The sequence below is a fragment of the Nyctereutes procyonoides genome, unplaced genomic scaffold, assembly GCF_905146905.1.
Source record: "Nyctereutes procyonoides isolate TBG_1078 unplaced genomic scaffold, NYPRO_anot_genome, whole genome shotgun sequence".
Classification (NCBI taxonomy): Eukaryota; Metazoa; Chordata; class Mammalia; order Carnivora; family Canidae; genus Nyctereutes; species Nyctereutes procyonoides.
In genome coordinates this window covers 44,318,402-44,340,225 of record NW_026575052.1, presented here as the reverse complement: position 1 = coordinate 44,340,225, position 21,824 = coordinate 44,318,402, and the positions used below count along the sequence as shown (strand labels likewise).

Here is a 21,824-nt window from a genome sequence, read left to right as displayed (position 1 = left end):
GGCAGCAAGGGTGGGCAAAGAGCATATGCCTCGGGTCCATGGAGTCATGGCTTCCAATCTGGTTCTACCACTTACAAGTATTTGAACTTACATAAGTTTCTTTGTTTTTCCAAAGCTCGAAATTTCTCAGTCTGAAAAATGAGACTAATGAAACCGTTTGCTCACAGTTGTTGAAAGAGATTAAATGAGTAAACATATGTGAAACACCTAGAAAACATGTGGACTAGACAATACTTGAGAAACCTCAGTTCCCTTCCCTCAGCTAACTGCTGATATTGGACCTTTAGTTTCTTCATAAATGCAAATGCCAGAGTCTAGGAATGTCAGTCTACAGCTGTGCTCTTTTCATTGAGCATTACCAATATTTTGACAGGACTGGCCTAATGTTATTCACCCCAGGTTCATTGGCACATTTCTGACCAGCCCTCATAAAGGGCTTGAGATTGCCCCTGGGGACCTGGATGCTAATAATGAATACTTGCTAGTGATTTTCAATGCACTCTGGTTATTATGTTTGGTAGCAGAACATTTCCCATCCCCAGAAAGGTCATTTACAATAGTGTAAGGCAGCTTCCTTCCACCTTCCATTTTAGATTTTTCCGAGAATGGCAGAGAACTCAAACATTCATCCATATGCATTGGAAGTACTATTCTGATGTGGCATTTGCATACAAATATCAAAGCAACTTAAAGAACTACAAGGCAGCTCTCCATCATACGACACCACCTCCTTTTATTTTTCTAGTGTCTTCCCAGCACCTTCATATCAAAAGCCATTTTCATGTACCTTCCTAGCTTTATTCATCTTGGATTCCTCTAGAGTGTGTGTGAAAAGGGGGTGGGGTGGAGGAAGCAGAGACTTCTACTTTCTCACTTTTATTCTGGTGCCCCTAGAAAGCTGTCACATTTCAGAGATCACACAGATCTCACTCAAGTTTGGAGACCCTCTAACACTCAACTCACCCAAGACTGGACCCTTCTTATTCTATCATATTGTTGAAAAAGGCCATATAGTGTTGAATAATTTCAGCGTGTGGTTAGTTATGTTTACACCAAGGCATTCCATTGTGGGGTCCTTTTTGTTATAATCTTTTTATACCAAGCCAAGTTAAGTTTCCTTGTTGGCTCAAATTCTGCCTTAGAGTGCTCTTCTCCCAGGCATCCCATCTATTCACATGGTTTTAAATACTTTTAATATGCTGCCAACATCCCAAATTATACATCTAGTCCCATTCTTGCTTCTGAGCTTCAGACCCAGATAGCTAACTGCTTGAGGATCTTGCTGTGAGGCTAAACGTCTCACACACCCCTCAAATTAATCAACTTCCAAAGTCTTTCTCCAGAGTCAGTGAAAAGTTCCATTATGTATCAGTCTCACGGCAAAGCCCTGGGAGTCGTCCTTGATACTTACCTCCATCCACTTCTCTTTATCTCTGCCCAATCTGTCATGCCAAGCAAATCCCACCCATTCCTCTTCTACGATGTTATCAGAGGAGTCACCTAATTCTCTCCATCTCTACTGTTGCCGCCATCCTAGAGTACAGCTGTGGCATCCTAACTATTCCCTTTTTGCTCCTATTCCTTTCCTCCCTAGGCCTCCGACCCCACCCTGCATAGCAGACAGATTGAGCTCTGAAAAAAAAAAAAAAAAAACCTGATCAGATGTCCTCCCTGATCAAAATCCTTTAATGGCTTTCCATCCATCTTTGGATAAAGTCCAAACTCCTTATGGTCGAGGCTACACATGATCTGGTCTCTGAATACTTCTCCAGTCTCTCTTTTGTAACATTTTATTATGAACATTTTTAAACAGAAAGCAAAATGGAAAAAAAATTGCAGTGATTACCCATTGATGGGCCTTGCTTTATCGTGCGTGTATCTATCCATTCATCCATCCGTCTATCCTCGCATGAATCTTTCCTGGTTTTGGTACATTCCAAAGTAAACTGCAGGTGCTGGTCTCATTGTCATCCTTCTTCCTCTTTTTCCTTATAGTCTAGCCACAGGCAGCTTTCTATCCTTCAGATCAGTCAGACTATTTCATATCTCTGGGCTTTGTACCTATTGTCCCCTCTACCTGAATTGTCTTTACCTCTTGTATATTCCTGACTGATCCTTTAGTTCTCAACTTAAAACTTACTCTTACAGGCTGCACCCCCAACTAAATTAGATCCACCTTCCTGCCTTATATATGATCTCGAGGCATCTTGCACTCTTCCTGAATGTCACTTGTCACAATTGGTAATTATATGTTTATTTGCAAAATTATTTAATGTCCACCTCCTGTGCCAGCCTGATACCATGTCCGTATTATTGCACCATGCTGGATCACCTCTGCAGAAAGTCAACTAATATTTGTGGAAGGAATTAAAGGCAGAATGAATCAATAATTACATAATAATAATCATAATACATGGAATAAATAAATTCGTTCTTCCTTTAAAATGTGTAAACAGTATAGGTTTTTAAAGATACTTGCGAGAAAGTAGAACTTACTTACTGCCAGAATTTAACCACCAAGAACATTAAAGCAAATAACTACATGGTAAGATCCACTGCTGGTGTTCCAGCTGAGAAGAGACTGGTGGGTTTTAGTGACTTCTCTCCCATCTCCACTAGCCATTCCCCTCAAGACCATCCAGAATCAACACACAATCCAAAGAAAATGGGTGTGAGTTATGCAAATGTACCTATAAGGTACTGAGGACATTTTACCAAGGTATAGCTTTGTATCAGGCACTGTCTTGAGTACTTTTCCTGTATTAATATTTTCCCCTCTATGGCAGAGGTTCTATTGTTATTCCCATTTTACAACTAAGGAAACTGAGAACAGAATAGTTCTTTCATTTTTTAAAAAAGATTTTATTTATTTATTCATGAGAGACACAAAGAGAGAGGCAGAGACACAGGCAGAGGGAGAGGCAGGCTCCCTGTGGGGGATACTGGGACCTCCCACTCCCAGAACCCCCTGATAACAACCTGAGTCAAAGGCAGATGCTCAACCACTGAGCCACCCAGGTGCCCCCAGAGTAGTTCTTTTAAAACATATTCTCTGACTTCCTCTTCTAACCAGATTGCCATTCCTGTAAAGTCAGCTAAAAATATTTATTCTGTCTGTGGTCCCGTTTAAGAGTAGGAAGATTAACATAGAAAACTCTCAAGCTGCTCTAATGGAGAGAGGGGTTTAGTCCATTCTACCAAGTCTGAAATAAAGAATGAAATCCACATATAGATCAGAGAGATTTGAGAGATGAAGCCTCGGTTAGGATTCCCAGAGTTCCATATCTGAAAAATCCGGTACAAGCATTGTGTTACTTTATTTCTGTATTTGTTCCAACCCCATTTTTTGTCATATGTAATCCCACATACACATGTTCAAATGATCCCTGCCAAGAATTTTACCTCAGATGGGAATACAATTTACACACAAAGATAAAACCACAGTGGTCTTCCTCCTTACAGGAGCTAATGGCTGAAGGATAGAAAATGAGGCAGTGCAGAATTTCTTAGTGGAAGGGTACTCATTTCCCACAGTCTTGAGTCTGAAGGCAAGCATTACCCTCATCTGTGTAACCCTCACAAATTAATAACATCCCTGGCCTTCATTTGCCCAGTTTCCTTATTTGAAAATGTTAATAGCATCCACGTAGCAGGACTTGGAGATACTGAAGTGCTATATTTAAAAAGCTCAGCAAGTACATGGAAAATAGAAGATGCTCAAAGATGGTAACTTTAGAAAGGGGAAAAAGATAGGGAAAGATCGAGGAGGGCGGTGAGTTTGATGCTCAGAAAAAAAGAGGAGTCATAGGAAATGTCTTTAATAAATATACATCATGCATCCTTTTTCCTTCCCAGTGGTGGGGGGTGGGGGGTAGGGAAAGGGAGGGAGGGGGGTAGTGTGAAGGGAGAGAAGAAGGGAGAGGGCAGAGGGAGAGAAAATAAGAGAAGAGCTTGGGTAAAAGTGTCCTTTAGCATTTGCATTGCTCTTAGCTGGCTGAACTTGCCTGCAGCTACCACTTACAATGCAAATTGAGCTTAGAGTCCTTCACACTAACTACACAGCAAAAACCTTTCAGCTTTAAATAGAATACTGCAGTGTGGAATGATCTGAGCAAAGCAAAGAAAAACTGAGAGATAAATGTGAAGGAGATTTTGGAGAGAGAGTGAAAGGGAAGGGGTGGGAGGGAGAAAACAACAACCTTGACATAACTGGCCAGGTAGGAGAATGCCGAAAGATCAAGGAAGGCAAAAAGCAAAGCAAAATCTGTAGAAGTACCTAGACACTACTGTCAGATTTAAGAGAAAGTAGATTTAAGTGAATAAAGGAGGAGGGTACTTTTGAGGCAAGCCCTCAAGAGAAAGGATTTTAACAAATAATATTTCAATCTAGTGATCTTTCAAGGTGTACTCAGCACTTCCAAGGTATTCATCAGAAGAGAGAGGATGGACTCTTGCCCTTCTGGCCAGCACCACTGCATGAATGTTCCCTAAAATGAACAAATTAAGAGCATAGAGAACTTCCAGCTCTACCCAACTTCTGCTATTTACATTGTCCAAGGTCCATTTTTTTTTCTTCTTCCCAGACTTTCAATAAGATCAGGTAAAGGAACTTGAAGGCATACTAAGAAATAAAGGTTTTGTTTCGTTTTCGGCATGGTGTGTGTGTGTGAGAGAGAGACAGAACGTTCTGAGAGGCTGACTCTTTAGAAAGATTTTATAGAGCTGTCTGCTATAAACTCATGCCTCATTTTTGACTACATGAACCCAGTCATTTTAACCAAAATCAGAGTCTATAAAAATGCCATAAAACAGGAACAACAATCAGTGCAGTACCTGGGGTCCCCAAAGCACTAAGGAATTCCATTTTAACTCATTTCTTCATTCTAGAGATGATACCCCTATACACACGGCCCCAATTTGCCCATCTTCCCAGCTCAGTAAGTTTCCTGTGCCTGCGCTTGGAGGCATAATGCAATCTAGAAGAAAACACGAAGGCAGCCCTCTTTCTTTGTTGTCACAAACAGAAAGAAGTATCACCCGGAAAAACCAATAGACCTAAGGCCAACTTCTCTCTTGGATGACATGCTCAGACACAGAGACTACACAGGTAGTCATAATCTACCTGGTAACTGAGTCAGTGACAAAGCACTTGAGACTGAGAAAGAACATCTTATCACCACCCTGTCATTCTGCAAATGAAAAGAATAGGCAAGTATGGTGCCTGTATGGGGGAGGGACACGCTGAACATCTCTTAAAAGCCGCCTCTAAGCTCCTGAATGCCAGAGCTCATACAAGTCTGCTTAATCTGTCTAGCACCATGGACATATTAGGCTGGATGCTCTCCAAAAATGATGATGAATGAAGAATATATTTTCAATATATTCACTAGGCATTTTTTTTAACCTAAAACTTACTGGGACGTTTATAGAAGATGCTACCTTTGCCCCCCACAATTGTACCTTTCTATTTCTTTCAGAGTTTGAACTCTTTTACTACCTTGCCAAACCCATCACATTTTTCTGTGAGTCTTGGTTTGATTACATACTATAGAAATATTAGTATCCCATCAATAACAAGAATCGTCCTAAATGAACATACCTTGCTGTGTTTTCCTAAGGCATTTTCACACACATTTACTCACGTGGATATTACAACGTGATAATGCAACACTTTCTATGCGGGCTTAAGGATAAGGGCCTACAGGTAGAAAATGAAGGCAAAAATGCAAAAGTTTTGGCATCTGAAAAAAAAATGCCTCTTACTCTCTATTCACACACAAAAGGCAGAATGTGATTCCACCTGCTGACTTCCCTGCCTGCCTGCTAACGTCAGAACAAGCAGAGAGAGAGAGAGAGAGAGAGAGAGAGAGAGAGAGGGAGGGAGGGAGAGGGAGAGCCTCGACAATTTCACCTCTTGGCAAAGCCCAGCTTACTGAACCCTCTTGCTTTCTGCTGGCTGTTGATTCAGCAGAAACTACTGCTGCAGAATTCATAATGGTGATTTTAAAGGCCCCACTGATCGCATTGCTCGCCCCACGTGTCAGACTCGTTCGCCCGCGGCTGGAACGCCTGTCTCCCCAGCCACCTTTTTATTTCTCTCTCGCTCATGCACTGCCAAGGGGAGAGGGGCCTGCCCTCCTGCCAAGGGCCTTTCGGGGTTCCGATTGTCTGAGCAGGTAACCTGGCCGGAGACACAGACCGGCAGGAAATGAAGCCATGCCCTCCCTGCAGCCCCTGAGACACAACATCATTCCGCTCGGGGAGGGGAGGCCCTCGGATCCGAGGTCCTCCGGGGCCCCCTTCCTATCTCCCCACCTAGACCTCGGCAAACACCTCGCGGGAGGGGGCACCTGCCTTCGGGGGAGGGGGCGGTCATTTTTCCGGTCGGGAGCCCCACCCTGCAAAGCCCGATCCCCGAGGGCCATTTTAACTCCCGTGGGCGCCGGGTCCACCTGCTGCTGAACGCCGGGCTCGCCTCGCGGAGCCCGGGTGGGTGTGGGGCGCCCCGGCCGCTGCCCCCGCGGGCCGAGCCCCCGCCCCGGCCCCGCGCCCGGCCCCGCGCCCGGGCCGGGAGGAGTCTCCGCCGCTCGGCGCCCGCGGCCGGCCGAGCCCAGCGACCCGCAACTTGCGCCCGGCCCCAGCGGCGGAATGCGGCGGGGCTGGCGTTACCTTCGGTCGCATAGCTGTGGTCGCGCAGGAAACTGTTGTTGATTTTGCGGGTATCAATGTCCTCCTCCATTGACAGCAGGCTTACTCGCGTGGGAACCAGAAGCCGGCAGACAAGTATCCATGATCCCTCCCCGCAGCCAGTCTCACAGGAGAGGGGGGCAGGGGAGCCGGAGGGACTGCACCATGGTCCGAGCCTGAGGAGGAGACGGGGAGGCGGAGAGAACAAAAATAAAAACCCGGCAATGGAGCTGTCACCTCCTCCACTCGGGATCTCCGAGGCTGCGGCGGCTCCTCCCGCGGTGCGCTCACTCCGGCTCCAGTTCCCGGCGAGGATGCTGCGCCCGGCTCCGGCCGCCGGGGGCCGAGATGCGCCGAGCCCCGAGGGGTCCGGGCCCGCCCGCCGCCCGCCGCCCGCCGCCCGCCGCCCGCCGCCCGCCGCACGCCGCCCGGCAGGCGCTCACCAGCGGGCTTGGGGAGAAGCCCAACAGGTTCCCCACGCTGGCAGCCGCTCCAAAACGCAAAACGCAAAAAAGGTCCCTCCTCCCCCGGGCGAGCGGGCGGCCGCGACAAAATGGTGCCTTTCTGGCCCCGAGCTGCGGTGGCGCGGTGGCGCGGTGGCAGGGGCCGGGCTCGGGCCGGGCCGGCGGGGAGCAGGGGGCCGGTGCCCCGGGAGGGCGGCTCGGGCGGCTCGGGCGGCTCGGGCGGGGGCGCGGACGGCGGCGGGGAGCCGGGCAGGGCGCTGCGGCCGGCGCCAGCGCACTCACCCTCACGCCCACACGCGCGCGCTCGCAGCTGCCGCCGCCGCTGCTGCAGGAGGAGGCTGGAGGCGGCTGGTGCATTAAAGGCGAGGCTCCTCCCCACCGCGTCAGCAGCCCCGGGACTCTTCCCCGGCCGCGCCGGTGGCCGCGGCGGAGGCTGCGGCTGCTGCCTGCTGCAGTGGGGCGCACGCAGCCGCGAGCCCGCACCTGGGCGCCGGCGGCGGCGGGCAGGGCCCCGGGAGCGCGGCACGCGCGCTCTGCCAGCCGCCCTCCAGCCGGGCCACGCGGCTCCCGGCGCCGCCGACTCGCGCCCCGCACCCCCGCCCCCACCCCACCCCACCCCACCCCACCCCCGCCCCCGGGTCCCTAACTCGCTGCCTAGATCCGGACACCTGCGCTTCAGGTCCCCGTGGGTAGGCAGGGACACCTCCTCCGGGTCCCTGGCGCTCACCCGGTAGGAGGTACGCGGTCCCTCCGTCCAGTTCAGCGGCGAGGCCTGGGGTTCGAAGCCTCAGGGAGGGGAGGGTGTGGGAGGAAGGGCTGCCGCCGTCGCTTAATTGAAGCCTCCTGTGCTAGGAATAGAATCGGGGGAGCGGGGGCCAGAACTTTTGTGCGAGCACCTACGACTCCTCCACTGCAGAGTCCACATCCCCCTTCTCACCGTGGGCGTCTGTGTCTACACCGCAGAGGGAAGCAAGAGGGCTGAGCTTGGAAGCTGGTGCACGGAGTCGCCCTGAAAAGGTCCACCGTCCCTGGCCCTTCGCGCTCTGTTTTGGACAAAGTGCCGCAGGCCCCCCCGCAGGTGTTGCCCGTGAAGACTCAGCCCTGCAGGAACCGCTGACATTTGCTCCCAGCATGGAAGGGACGCCCGAGCCCTGTGCCCACAGACGACGGCCCCTGCTACCCTGAGATTTCAAAGATCCAATTAAGGCGAAAAAGAGACCTGCCTCCCTACTTCACCCAGGAGGAAAATACAGAATTTCCCACCCTCCCTTCCCCCACGTTTCCCCCAAATTGCAGATTCTGTCATTTGAAAGAAAAGTGGATCGCTAGTGTCATGAAACCAGTAAAATCCTTTATGAAGCTACCCAACTCACTAAAAAGCCAAGCTGGAGAAGCCATTTCCCCCATTCTCCTCTTGTAGAAGGTACTCATGGCAGTGGGTGTCACTGCAGGGAGAGACATCACAGCGCAGTCTTGCTCAGTTAAGCTCCACAAGTGGAGCTAGATGAGCCCAGAGGGACCTGTGAGTTAATTATATACACACAATGCTTCAGCTAACACAATTTAGAAAGTATTGGAAGTTCAGAAAAATAGGAAAACAAGTTTTTAACGGAGGTTGGGAATTGCCATCAGATTTCCACAAAGGGTGGATGCTTCCGGCACCTAGAATATGGCATCGCCCCCACCTCCAGGGAGCCAGATGGAGAAGAGACTCGAAATCTTCTGCAGAGATCTTCTTGGATATCGTTTTTAAGGGAAGTTCAGCTTACAATAGATTCCATCTTCTCGTTTGGTGGTGAAGTCTTAATTAAGCTCGTTTGTTCGAATTTCACAAGTGAAATTGCGGTAACAAATGTAGTCTGCTCAGGGTCGGTGCATGGCTGGTTCTTCCGCATGAGCAGCTGTGTCCGTCACCAGGGCTCCAGCGGTCAGCTCACCTGCAGTTACACAGTTTAGCTCCTCTTGCTGTTCAGCATCATGGGGAAGGGGCGGGCAGAGGGGAAATAAGCTAAGTCCCTCTCACAGTGGTGAGAAGACATTTTGCTTTCAGTGGAAATGAACTTAACTTGCGACGGGACACCTAGGTATGGTGTTTGGAAATTCTCCCCTTATCCTCCTGGAAGGTGGGCTAGATTGGAACAGAGCTGCATGATGAATGGGGTAGGCCCAGCCCTGCCGGCCAGGCTGTGCTTGAGAGATTTTTCCACTGTAACCAATGGGAGGTGTGCTCTCTGGAGATCAAGTTTCTGGGGTTTACTAAATTTCACCCTTCACGTTGCCTGCAAAAATCCCTCCTGCATTTATGCAACAGAACAGGCAAAACAGACACATTCTGGGTAAGTAGACTGCAAAGTTTCAACTTTTTTTTTTCAGCTTTTCTACCATGAGCAATGGGGAACACGCGCAACCCCTGTGCCAAGACCAAGAAAAATAAGGCTGCTGGCTCAGTGATATATAAGAAAGGAGGTAAGGGGGTGAAAGAACCCTGTGCAATCCTGTGGTGGTAAGAGGACCGTATAGACCATTTCTCAGAAAACCTGCTGACCTTCTGTCTGTGCTCCAACAAAGTTCTTTCTAAAAATCTTTTTTTAAATTTTTATTTATTTATGATAGTCACAGAGAGAGAGAGAGAGAGAGAGAGAGAGAGAGAGGCAGAGGGAGAAGCAGGCTCCATGCACCGGGAGCTCGATGTGGGATTTGATCCCGGGTCTCCAGGATCGTGCCCTGGGCCAAAGGCAGGCGCCAAACCGCTGCGCCACCCAGGGATCCCTCTAAAAACCTTTGAAGTGTACACATGCCATTCCCTGTGTTCCTTCCTTATGTTCTTGGCATTCTTTTTTTTTTTTTAAGATTTTATTCATGAGAGACACAGAGAGAGGGGCAGAGACATAGGCAGAGGGAGAAGCAGGCTCCCCATGGCGAACCTGATGCGGGACTCAATCCTAGGACCCCAGAATCACAACCTGAGCCGGAGGCAGATGTTCAACCACTGAGCCACCCAGGTGCCCTGTTCTTGGCATTCTTCAGCATGGAAACTGAACCGTCTCTACTTCCCTGAGGCATTACCTGACTGTAACACAATGTCTTCCTCTGGAATTTTCTGTCTCTGTATCTTTTTTTTGGGGGGAGGGGTCTTCTTCATGGCTCACTGCATTTTGTAATAGTTGTCTCCTTATCATTATCAACCATTGCTACTATATCTCTGATACTAAATGGCTGGCGTTTAGTAGGTGCTCAATTATTTTTGGTAAATGGACATAAATATTTCTTCAGTGAATGAATAAATTACTGAATTTGTTCAATGTAACAAATATTTGTGATATTTAGGCTTAGCAGCTCAATCCTTATTAAAATTCTTGCCAAAAAACTCCCACGCCCAACAATAAAACCTGTCGTGAGCCAGTAGTTTTCTAGTTTGTAAGCTTTATTCCAATTGAAATAATTGTCCTACCCATTCCTGTATGCATATGTACCAAAACTATTTGCTGAGCACTTAATATATGCCAAGAAGTGTTCTGGTGTTGGGGATACAGTTAAAACAGAATCCTTTTCGTCACAGAACTGAAATTCTATCATCTGATTTTGATAAAATGAGCTTTCTTAGAAATACAACAGATGTGGGACGCCTGGGTGGCTTAGCGGTTCGGCGTCTGTCTGCCTTTGGCTCAGGGCATGATCCTGGGATCCGGGATCGAGTCCCACATTAGGCCCCTTGCATAGAGCCTGCTTCTCCCTCTGCCTAGGTCTCTGCCTCTCTGTCTCTCTCTCTTTCTGAAGAAAAAAAAAAGAAAGAAAGAAAGGAAGGAAGGAAGGAAGGAAGGAGAAAGAAAGGAAGAAAGAAAGAAAGGAAGGAAAGGAAGGAAGGAAGGAAGGAAGGAAGGAAGGAAGGAAGGAAGGAAGGAAGGAAGGAAGGAGAAAGAAGAAGAAAGAAAGAAAGAAAGAAAGAAAGAAAGAAAGAAAGAAAGAAAGAAAGAAAAAGAAAGACAGACAACAGATGCATTATAAATCAACAGACTATAGCATAATGTTAAGGACTAAGGCTCTGATAGCAAGCAGAGCTGATTTTCTGACACTTATCACTGGGTCCTTGAATAAGTTACAAGGTTCCTCTGAGGCATTTTTTTGAACCTCTAAATTAGGGAGAATAGTATCTACTTCAAGGAGTTATTGTGAGGATTTAATGAGATAATGTATTGAATAATCCTGGAAAGACTATACTGCTATTACTTGTTGACTATTATCACTACCACTATTAATAATGAACAAATATTAAAACACCTACTATGTCAGGCAGTGGGGCAGGACTGGAGACTAAGCCACATCTGTGCATAAAGTGAATAGTCAGTTTCTGCTGTCATGCAACTTAGTGTCTAATTTATAGTTTATGTAAAGTGAGTCATAAACTATCAAGAGGGCAGCAAAAGACACTCTGAAAGGCTGACCAAGTTCAGGCCTGTGCTTTACACACACACACACACACACAAAGGCCAATGGCAAATACACAGGGCTTCTTAAATTACACAATTCAGTATGATGACACGTAGACACGTTCCTTTTTTTTGTGGACCTTTGTCATTGTTCTCTTCCCCCTGTACTGTCACATACCCTCACCCAGTTAGGTTAGTGCTGCTTACACTGGAATATTTCAGGTCATCCTATCCAATTAACACATTAAATATCTACAATTTTATTAAAACCTTTGACCTAAACCAGCCTGGAGATTCTTAATATAGGCCTTAGGTGTTAGTCCTGGTTTGACCTTTGGCAAGTAATTTAACACCTCTGGGCCTCTGTATTTGCAAAATTGAAGAAAATAATAGAAACTACTGGACAGTGTTGTTGAGTGGTTTCAGAGACAGCTAAATGCTTCATGGTAAAACATCATTTCTCCTCCCTAGCCGTGGCTCCTGTGAGTCTCCACCAGTAGAAAAATGGAGAGACGTACCACAAGTGGATCAACTATGTGAATAAAAGTGACTTAGAAACCCGAGTTTTACTACCTATCGGTCTGTCCTAATAAGCAACTAGAAACTGGATACATGAAATTTTACCATCCTGCAAAAAGCCCTTTATATGTCTTTATAAGTCCTGTGGAACTAGGATTACCCTATTTACGTGCAGACCTAATCATGTTTCTCTGTTGTGGAATCATACGAAATCCCTCTCTAGGATCACTAAGCACTGAATGTACAACTATCTCTCTGAGGTGGTTTATGTGTTGACTGCTCAGTGGGCAACCTCTAGAGTTTCTAGCAAGATTTGCCATTCCTTTTTGTGCACACTACAAAATGTAATACACCACATGAGTGAACCTTTAACATGGCATTTAACCTAGGGAAAGAAAACAAAACATCTCGATCTTCAAACGTTGTATTAAATCTATATCCTGCATACTTAATGGATTTCACAGAGTAAAATGTGCCTTCAATTATCCAAGTACAGTAATTTATGCAAAGAAACAGTGCTATGCTGGAGCTGCTATGTACTGGCTATTGAGAGCCCAGCGTGCCGATTATACACAGCTATTTCCAGCTCTGCTGTGAGGGACATCATGTTGGTAGCTTAAAATCTGAAATCTGCTATGGTGGGATATTTATATCATGGAAATTAAAAAGAAACCCTATATAAATCAGGGCTTTGGGTTTTTTGGTTTGCTTTGAGAGCCGACTGTTAAACATTTAGCAGCACACCAATAGAAATGCAATACTTGCTGATTTATCTTCCTTCTCACCCCTGTAATCTACGCAAAGTTCCTTCCAATTCTCAACACTAAATCTCCCAAACTGTGTCAAATTCCAAAGTATCCCACCACCTAACCACACTTGAGCCATTATGCTAAATGACTCTTAAAATCCTACCTTGACCATGAAGCTTTCGCATATCCATCAGAGGAAACCTGATGCCTTTGTTCGATCCTTGCCAGGCTGGATATGCAATTGCCATGGTAGACCTGGAAGAGACTGCCCCATAGGGGACCTGATGACATGAGGAATGTCAGGTGCATGCCTATTCTAGATGAATCATCCTTTTCTACTGTTCAAGCTCTACTGTCTCTCTACTTTTGCCCTGGATTTGCCTAAATGCAAAACAACATCCACTGATTTCATTGATAGCTCTTAGGATCCAACATGTCTCCTTAGGATTCAATGGGAGAAGAGGAACAAAAATCCAAGAGTCTAGATACGAGAGCCTGAGAGAAAATATCCTCTTGTACCTTTTCTCATTCAGTGGTTTTAGAGTTAAATTTAGGCTATCTTACTCAAGGTAGTTTTAATTTGCATTATATTTGTTTGGTATAAGGTGAGGCTTTACAAAACCACTTTGGTAATACTCAAGGGGTATTGTCTAGTTCCTGATTACATTTCTTAAAATTTCATATAGTTTAAATGAGAATATATATGGGGAAATATCTTTCAAATCTCTTTAAGAGACACCAAGAAATAATACTTTATAGAATCTATCCTAAGAAAATCATTACAGATATAGACAAAAATTTAGCCATAAGGTTATTTCTCAGAGCATTGTTTAGAATCATGAAAAAACAGAAATAACCCAAATGTGCAACAGTAGAACTGGCTAGGCAAATTATGGTGTGTACATATAATGGGAAGGTATTGAGCCATTGATAAAATATGAGTTAGCTAACACTTGTTGAGCATATATTATGTACTAGGTGCTGTGCAAGGGGTTTTCCTAGCATTATCTCATTTAATTCTAACAGCAACCCTTATAAGGAAAGTACTATTGCTACCTCCATTTGACTGAGGGTAATAGAGATAAATAATATATCTGAAATCAAACAAATAGGAGCCTGGCACTGTGTGTGGTGCGTGTGTGTGTGTGTGTGTGTGTGTGTGTGTGTGTTGGGGTAGGTTGAGGTCACTCTTTTTGGAAAGCATGCACTACTAGATTCCAATTTGTCTCTCTTAGGAATGAATATTATCCTCTCAGTTGAAAACCACTTACTACTGTGTTGGTGAGGGTGTGGCAAAATTGGAACTTTTACACATTGCTTGTTCAGTTGTACAATGGTCCATACATGAATAGTTTGACAGTTCCTCAAAATGTGAAACACTGCATATGACACAGCAGTTTCCCTTCTAGGTATACACCCAATAGAATTGAAAACCCATCTTCATGCCAAGACCTGTATATGAATATTCATGATGGTGCATTATTCAGAATAGCCCCAAAGTGGAAACAACCCAAATGTTCATCAACTAATAAATGGATAAAATGTGATATATCCACACAATGGATTATCATTCAGCTATAAAAAGGAATGATATACTGATACATGCTACAACATGGATCAACCTTGAAAATATACTAAGTAAAAAAAAAAAAAAAAAAAAACAAAGTAAAGAAAAGAAAATATACTAAGTGAAAGAAGCCAGTCACAAAAGACTACATATTATATGATTTATGTGAAATGTTCAGAATGGGCAAATCCATAGAGCAGAAAGTAGATTAGTTTGCCAGGGGCTGGGTGGGGGAATGGAGGTGAATGCATATGGATTTGGAGGTTTCTTTTTGGAGTGATGAAAAAGTTCTAAATGAGATAAGGGCAAGAGCTGCATAATTCTGAATATACTAACCACCACTGAATCATCTACTTTTAAAAAGTAATTTTTTATGGTATAGTATCTCAATAAAGCTGTTATTAAGGATTTTAAAAATTCTGTACTATCAGAAGCCACTGTTACTTCTTGGAGTAGGATATGTCCTTCAGGCTAATATGAGTACAGAAAAAATATAAAGGTATGTAATGACAAGGATAGATGCTTCTGTTACGTTGTTTTAATTAAAAAGTCAAAAAACTGGTTTTTCTTTTCTCAGTTAAAAAAATGTGTGTATGTCAAAATCAATATATAAAAATACTATTCAGTGTTTATCTTTGTTCATATTTTTGTCAAAGAAAATTTAGAATGTCTTATTTTTGTAATAAGAATATTTTTGAAGTATTTTTTGAGGGGAGGGGCAAAGGGAGAGGGAGAAAAAGAGAATCTTAAGTTGACTCCATGCCTAGTGCAGAGCCCCAACGCAGGGCTCGATCTCACGACCCTGAGATCATGACTTGGGCTGAAATCTAGAGTTGGACACTTAAAGAACTGAGCCACTCAGGTGCCCCAAAGGTTTTTTTTTTTTTTTTAATGTTATGAAACTTTTTTTTGGATGAAACCTTGTATTGGAAAGGTCAAAAATCATTTTTTGCACATGAAGAAATTGAGACACAGATACAAATGTATATGCTACCAAATGCACGGAACAACAACTCTGTCCAATAGAAATGTAATGCTGGCCATGTTTGTAATTGTAAAATTTTTAAGTTACTACATTAGCAAGTGAAAAGAAACAGATGAAATAATTTTAATATTTTTTAAATGTTTTAAAAAGTTTTAGGAGAAAGAAAATATTTTCCTTAATATATCAAAAATATTATGATTTCAACATAAATATAAAATTGTTCAACAATATAAAATTGTTACCAATCTATTTATACTCTTTTTCTTTCACCCCAAATCTCTGAAATCTGCTGCGTAGTTTACACGTCCAGTATTTCTCAGAACTAGCCACATTTCTAGGGCTCAATAACCCCTGTGTCTAGTGGCCATGGCACTGGTATAGAGAAACTTTTCAAAAAAGTTTATTCCATTCACATAATGTGTTTTGTCATACTTTTTCAGAGAGGAATTTTTATCTACTAAGGACTTGAACAAGATCCAAAACTAACTAAAACCAAACTAAGCAACCTTAATACAGTGAACCTCACAATATGTTTAAAACAATAGACTGAATAAAAAAACAAATACAGGGGTGCCTGGGTGGCTCAGTAGTTGAGCTTTGCCTTTGGCTCAGGTCGTGATCCTCATGATCCCCGGGTCATGGGGAGAGGCTACGGGATCCTCAGGTCCCCACAGGGAGCCTGCTTCTCCCTCTGCCTACATCTTTGCCTCGCTCTGTGTCTCTCATGAATAAATAAATAAAATCTTTAAAAAAAAAACAGATATAGACACATGCACATATATTTACATATATATTTTAATTTTTTTTTATTTATTTATGATAGTCACAGAGAGAGAGAGAGAGAGAGAGAGAGAGGCAGAGGGAGAAGCAGGCTCCATGCACTGGGAGCCCGACGTGGGATTCAATCCCCGGTCTCCAGATCGTGCCCTGGGCCAAAGGCAGGCGCTAAACCGCTGCGCCACCCAGGGATCCCTATTTACATATGTATTAAATGTAATAGTACAAATGAACTCAATCTGCATTTCCCCCTAAAACGTGAAAGCTGAAATAATAGAGGAAAAAAGAACCAGCTTTTGAAAGTGCTAAAATGACACCATTTAACAATCCATAATAGGTATCAGGAAAAGTGTAATTCAGCCACTGTAATAGTTACCACTCTTAGAGGCCAACTGTTTAGTTTGAGCCTATGGCTTCAATTCCAGGTAGGAGAAGGAGCCAAGTTGCCAGAAGTCACTGCCAAAAAAAAGGACTTCCACAGCTGGATATCTGGACTCTCTTATGGCCACTAAAGCTGGAGAAATTTAAAGATACAGTGACAGGAGTTTGGCTGAGAATGATTCATTCTTTTAGACTGAATTAGAGATTAGGACTTTGTGGTCACATGATCAACAGATCAATTTCTGAAGATTTAGTAAATTAGATATACCATTAGCTCTAACACACACATGTAAACAGTTTTTTTTGTGCAAGAGCACTTCCTCCTACCTCACACACTCTCCTTACTGATTTCCCAGGCGCCACTCTCTCCTGACCCTCCTGCTACCTCGTTGCGTGCTCCTTCCACTGGGCACATGCTGGTTCCTCCTCCCTGCTTGATGTCTGAAATGTCTACACACCCTAGAGTTCCAAGTTCTTAGATTTCTCTAGCCACAGTCCCATGCCAGGGGACCTCATCCAGTCTCACAGCTTGGCTCTCACACGATTACTAAACCCCACACTTGGATTTTGAGCACAAATCTCTCCTCTGACCACACACTAGTATTACTCACAGGAGACATGGCATTTTACTGTCTACAAGGCACCTCAATCCCTAGAGCCCACTCCCCCATACGCGCTCCGCCTTCCTGTTGCTTGGTTCCTCTCTCATTTCCCACCTCCTTCCAGTCCATCAACAGATCCTGCCAGCTCCAACTTCAGAATTCATCCAGAACCCAACCACTTCTCACCACCTCCGCTGCTGCTACCAAGTGCCAGCTACCATCTAAGATCACCATGACTGTTTCAAGACTCTGAGGAGCCTGTGATCCCTCCTTCGCCCCCTACAGAATGGTTTCTATGCAGCAAGCAGAATGGTCCTTTTAAATGCAAATCACTTCATGTCACTTTTCTGCTCAAAGCCCTTTATTGGCTTCCTACACATTCAAAGTAAAACTTTCTTAAAATGCTGGAAAGATTTGGCTCCAGCTCCAGCTCCAGCTCTGTCATTTTTTTTTTCTTTCTGCTCCTTACCTGAAGCACCACCAACTCTTCTTTCAACTCCCTTCGCTCATAGACACAGTGGCATCCTTCTTGTTTACGGGGACACACTAGGAAGAGCACGCCCATCCCAGGCCCCCCCCCCCCCCCCCCCCCCGCATCTGCTGTTCCCTCTGTGCTAAATGCCTGCCTTCAGACAACAGCAGAGCTCAGTGTTTGGCTTCATTCTGGGGTCTACTCCTGTTATCATTTTTGTGAGATACCTTTTTTTCTTTGATCACAGAAAATAAAATAGCACCCCTTGTTCCCAGCACTCTCCACCCCTGTACTGCTGCCTGACAGTTCCTATTTATTTGGCTTTGGTTATTAGGTCGGTAGAACCTAATTTCCAGGGAGACAGGAATGTTTTTGTTCCTTGCTCTATATCTGGCACCTATAACAGTGCCTGGCACAGACTGGTTACTCTAAAGCCTTGTTGAAAGAATGAAAGAGTCAATGTGTGTTTGCGTAATAGTGAAAGTCTATCAGGAGGGAATCTTAATGAACAATAAATCTAGGAAGCTTATATAGTAGAAATTTTGGCCTTGCCCAAAGAGAGGCCTGGCTTTTGCCCTAGGCTTCTGGGCAGTAACGTATGTCAGACCTGATAGCCATGTCTTTGTTTAGGGCAGAGGTTGCCACATTCAACGGTTTAACTGCGGGGACTGGCCACACCAGAAAGACCATGTGATTTAGGGTGGAGGATTTGGGTCATGAGCTGTTGGTTGACCTCGTGATGGAGTTCAACCATATGGGCAATCGATTAATCAATCAATCATGCTTACGTAATTGACTCCAATAAAACCTCTGAACACCAGGCTTAGTTAAGCTTCTCTGGTTAGCAGTACTCTGTATGTGTTATCATACATCAGTGGAGAGGGGTTAATGTGTGTACCCTGAAGACAAACTCAGTTTGGAACCTTCCCTGACTGTGATCTATACATCTGTTCCTTTGGCTACCTTTTTTTTTCATTTTTAAGATTTATTTATTTATTTGAAAAAGAGAGAGAGAGGGCAGGGGTAGGGAGGGGTAAAGGGAGAGGGTGAGAGAATTGCAAACAGACTCCCCCCACCCCCCACCCCCCTCCCGGATGCAAGGCTTGATCTCACAACCCTGAGGTTGCAACCTGAGCTGAAATCAACAGTCAGATACTTAACTGACTGAGCTACTCAGGCACCCCTCCTTTGGCTACTTTGTAAAAAAAGATTTTTTAAAATTTATTTATTTATGAGAGACAGAGAAAGGCAGAGGCAGAGCCACAGGCAGAGGGAGAAGCAGGCTCCCCGTGGGGAGTCCGATGTGGGACTCAATCCCCAGACCTGAGCCAAAGGCAGATGCTCAACCACTGAGCCTCCCAGGTGCCATGGCTACTTTTAACCTGTATCCCTTCCTTATTATAAATTGCAACCAAAATATAATAGCTTTTTGTGAGTTCTGTGAATCCTAGTAAATTATTAAAACCGAGGATAGTTTTGGACCCCACCCCCACCCCCAATTCTCAGTTGATGTCAGAAGTGAGGACAGTCTTGGGAAATCTGCTCTTAAATTTTTTAGTTTGGTTAACTGTAGGTAAGACTAAACAACTACCAAGCAAGTCTCGTATTAAAGGTGGCTTACAGATCATTAGGTCTAGCCTACCATTTTGCTGAAGAGAAAACTGAAGCTTTGTGCAAAGAACAAATTGCCCAGATCCCCCAGCAACAGACTGAGAACATGGACCCTGGTGTCCTGGCTCCCATGCTTATCCTTCTACAACGACTCTTCTTAACTTTTCTCCTCAACATACCGCTTTGTCTTAAGAGGGTGAACAGAAAAGTTGTTGGAAATTAAATTGGCTTCACTCTCCAGAGCTCTGAGGTCACTATGAAGGGGAGAATTTACTATTACTGTCTTCCAAAAGTCATGGGGGCCATCCCTAAAGCCTCCATGCTCTCCTTCATTCTCATCGTCTCCATTTTTCCAGCCTGAAAAGGTGGGCCAGGTGGAGCTGCAGGATAGGTTGCATCAGTCCTTCTGAACCTCAGCCACAGAAGTCTGAGAAGGAAACCTTTATGCTCATGTAGAGAAGCAGCAGTTATCACCCTCGGCCTCCACAACCACGTTCTCCCGTTTTCTCCTTCTTTGGAAGAAAACTTCTAAGTATAGGCATTTTGGGAAGCTACAGGATATATCACATGATAAACTTAAGTTCATCATGTGGGAAAACATTTTGATAAGTTCGAAGTGTTACACAGACAAGGTTAATACCCTAGTCGTGACTACAGCCATGAGATAAGACAAAGAAGCCGAATTCAAGAATCAGATGGACCTTGAACTTGTAAGCAAGTCTGTATATGCTTTAAAGCTCAATAAATATTTATAGGATAAATACAGAGTGAAAATAATGATATTAAACATGTTTCAGATAGAGACCTCTGTAATTTCCATTTGGCATCTGACAGGGCTATAAGGATGAATAAAGTATGATAATCCAAGTTTATGAATTTACATCTGAAAAGGAGCACAGGCCCTGAGCAGTGACTTTAACATTTTAGGGTCAAAGCCACAGATCCTTTTGAGAGTTTGATGAAGGTTTGGACTCTCTCCCCAGAAAAAAACAACAACAACATAGTTTAGAGCACGTTCTGCTTCCAAATGCTGACTCACTGTGTCTATTTCATGCACAGGAAAAGGAAAGGGGGGCCGAGGAACCTGGGACCAAAAAAAGATCCAAAATTAAATACAAGCTTAGAATTACAGTGCCATCACCTCCCATGCATATTTTTTATATGGAGAATAATAATAGCTCTCACATATATAGCACTTAATAGTAATGCTGTAAGGCCAGATGTGAGACTCCTTTCTGAGATGGGTCAGCAAAGTGTAAGAGGCAAATGGTCAAACGCATGATTTTTGAGAAACAGACTGCTTAAGTTCAAAACCTGCCTCTGATATTTCCTAGCAGTATAATCTTGGGCAACTTACTTAATCACTGTGTGCTTTAAATGTCAGTGGCAAAATAGTGATCATAGTAGTATCTACTTCATAAGGTTGCTATAAATATTAAATGGGTTAATAGGTATAAAATATTTACAACAGCCTGCAGCACATAACCCCCACCCAATCAGTGTTAGCTAGCAGTATGAAGCACTGCACACTGTCAGGATTATATGCTCTGTTTTTGTCCACGTGGATGCCAGATTTATTCACTTTTCTAGTTCTCATTCTCATTCTCATTTTGGCAGCTTCTTCTCCTCCCACCCCACCCCTTTCTTAGGTGCACTCAAAGCCAGGATTTCATTACAAGGGAGTATCACACTGTTTATGTCAGTGGGCTCATCAGGGAGGCATATGTTCATTCAACATCAAACATTTTCTACCTGCCTACTATGTGCTCAGCACCAGGCTTCTTAGGCCTTGGTAACAACACAGCTGGATTGCAGAGATAAATGCTGAAATTCACGTGCAAATAAGACTAATCCAGGGTTGACTAACAGCAATGTGAGAGTTTAAAGGCACCTAGCTGAGAGCAGCCCCCAAATGTAAAATGGACAATTAAAACACCGGTTCTGAGGTCTGAAGCAGGACTAGCTACATAATTTGTGGGCCCAATCCAAAATAGAAACATGGGGTCCTTTGTTGGAAAAGTATTCAGGACTTCAAGACTGATAGCAGAGCACTGATTCAAGCATGGGGCTCTGTGCATCAGCACGTTACACATCCATGGAGCCCACCCTGCCCTGAAGGATGGTGGTGGGGGGCTACTCACAGAGAGAATCCAGCCTGCAGCAGATTGGTACTTCCTGTGTGTCATGTGTATTTCTGCTTCTGTAGTTTTTCTTGTATTTTTCCTACTACCTAAGAAGTTTTTGCTTATTTTTCAACCTATACAAATCCTACGTACCCTTCAAACTGTAGCTCAAGTCTTTGCTTAGAGGGAACATGATAGAATGCAAAGAGCCATTTGTGATGCCTTTTCACCAGTTCCAGAACTGTGGCCAAGTCTCTTCTCTGATACTTGCCTTGGGAAACTGATTTTAAATGTTTTTCACAGGATGATGGGAGGTTCGAAAGGCATCACAAATACAAAAGATTTTTGGAATAAGAATTTCTCATGTTAAAAAAAAAAGAATTTCTCATGTTGATGAAGAGCTTCATGACTTTTTTTTTGTATGTGATAAAGGCTTCCCCAGTGGTTTTTGCTCTAAGTG

At 44.3% G+C, this 21,824-nt stretch overlaps 1 protein-coding gene across 6 annotated transcripts in view; it reads right to left on the bottom strand.

Annotated features, from left to right (window-relative positions):
• Positions 1-21,824, bottom strand: part of PPP2R2B (protein phosphatase 2 regulatory subunit Bbeta) — a 439,499-nt gene that overhangs the window by 259,311 nt on the left and 158,364 nt on the right. For 2 of the 6 annotated variants that reach the window (XM_055332677.1, XM_055332676.1), the window contains one exon: positions 6,670-6,863. The exons of 2 other annotated variants lie outside the window; for them this stretch is intronic. In XM_055332677.1, the coding sequence (XP_055188652.1) occupies positions 6,670-6,863 (194 nt within the window). Of the gene's footprint in view, positions 1-6,669; positions 6,864-7,130; positions 7,341-7,433; positions 7,498-21,824 lie in introns of those variants that run through there. 2 more of the 6 variants (XM_055332680.1, XM_055332682.1) reach the window with 2 other exon arrangements.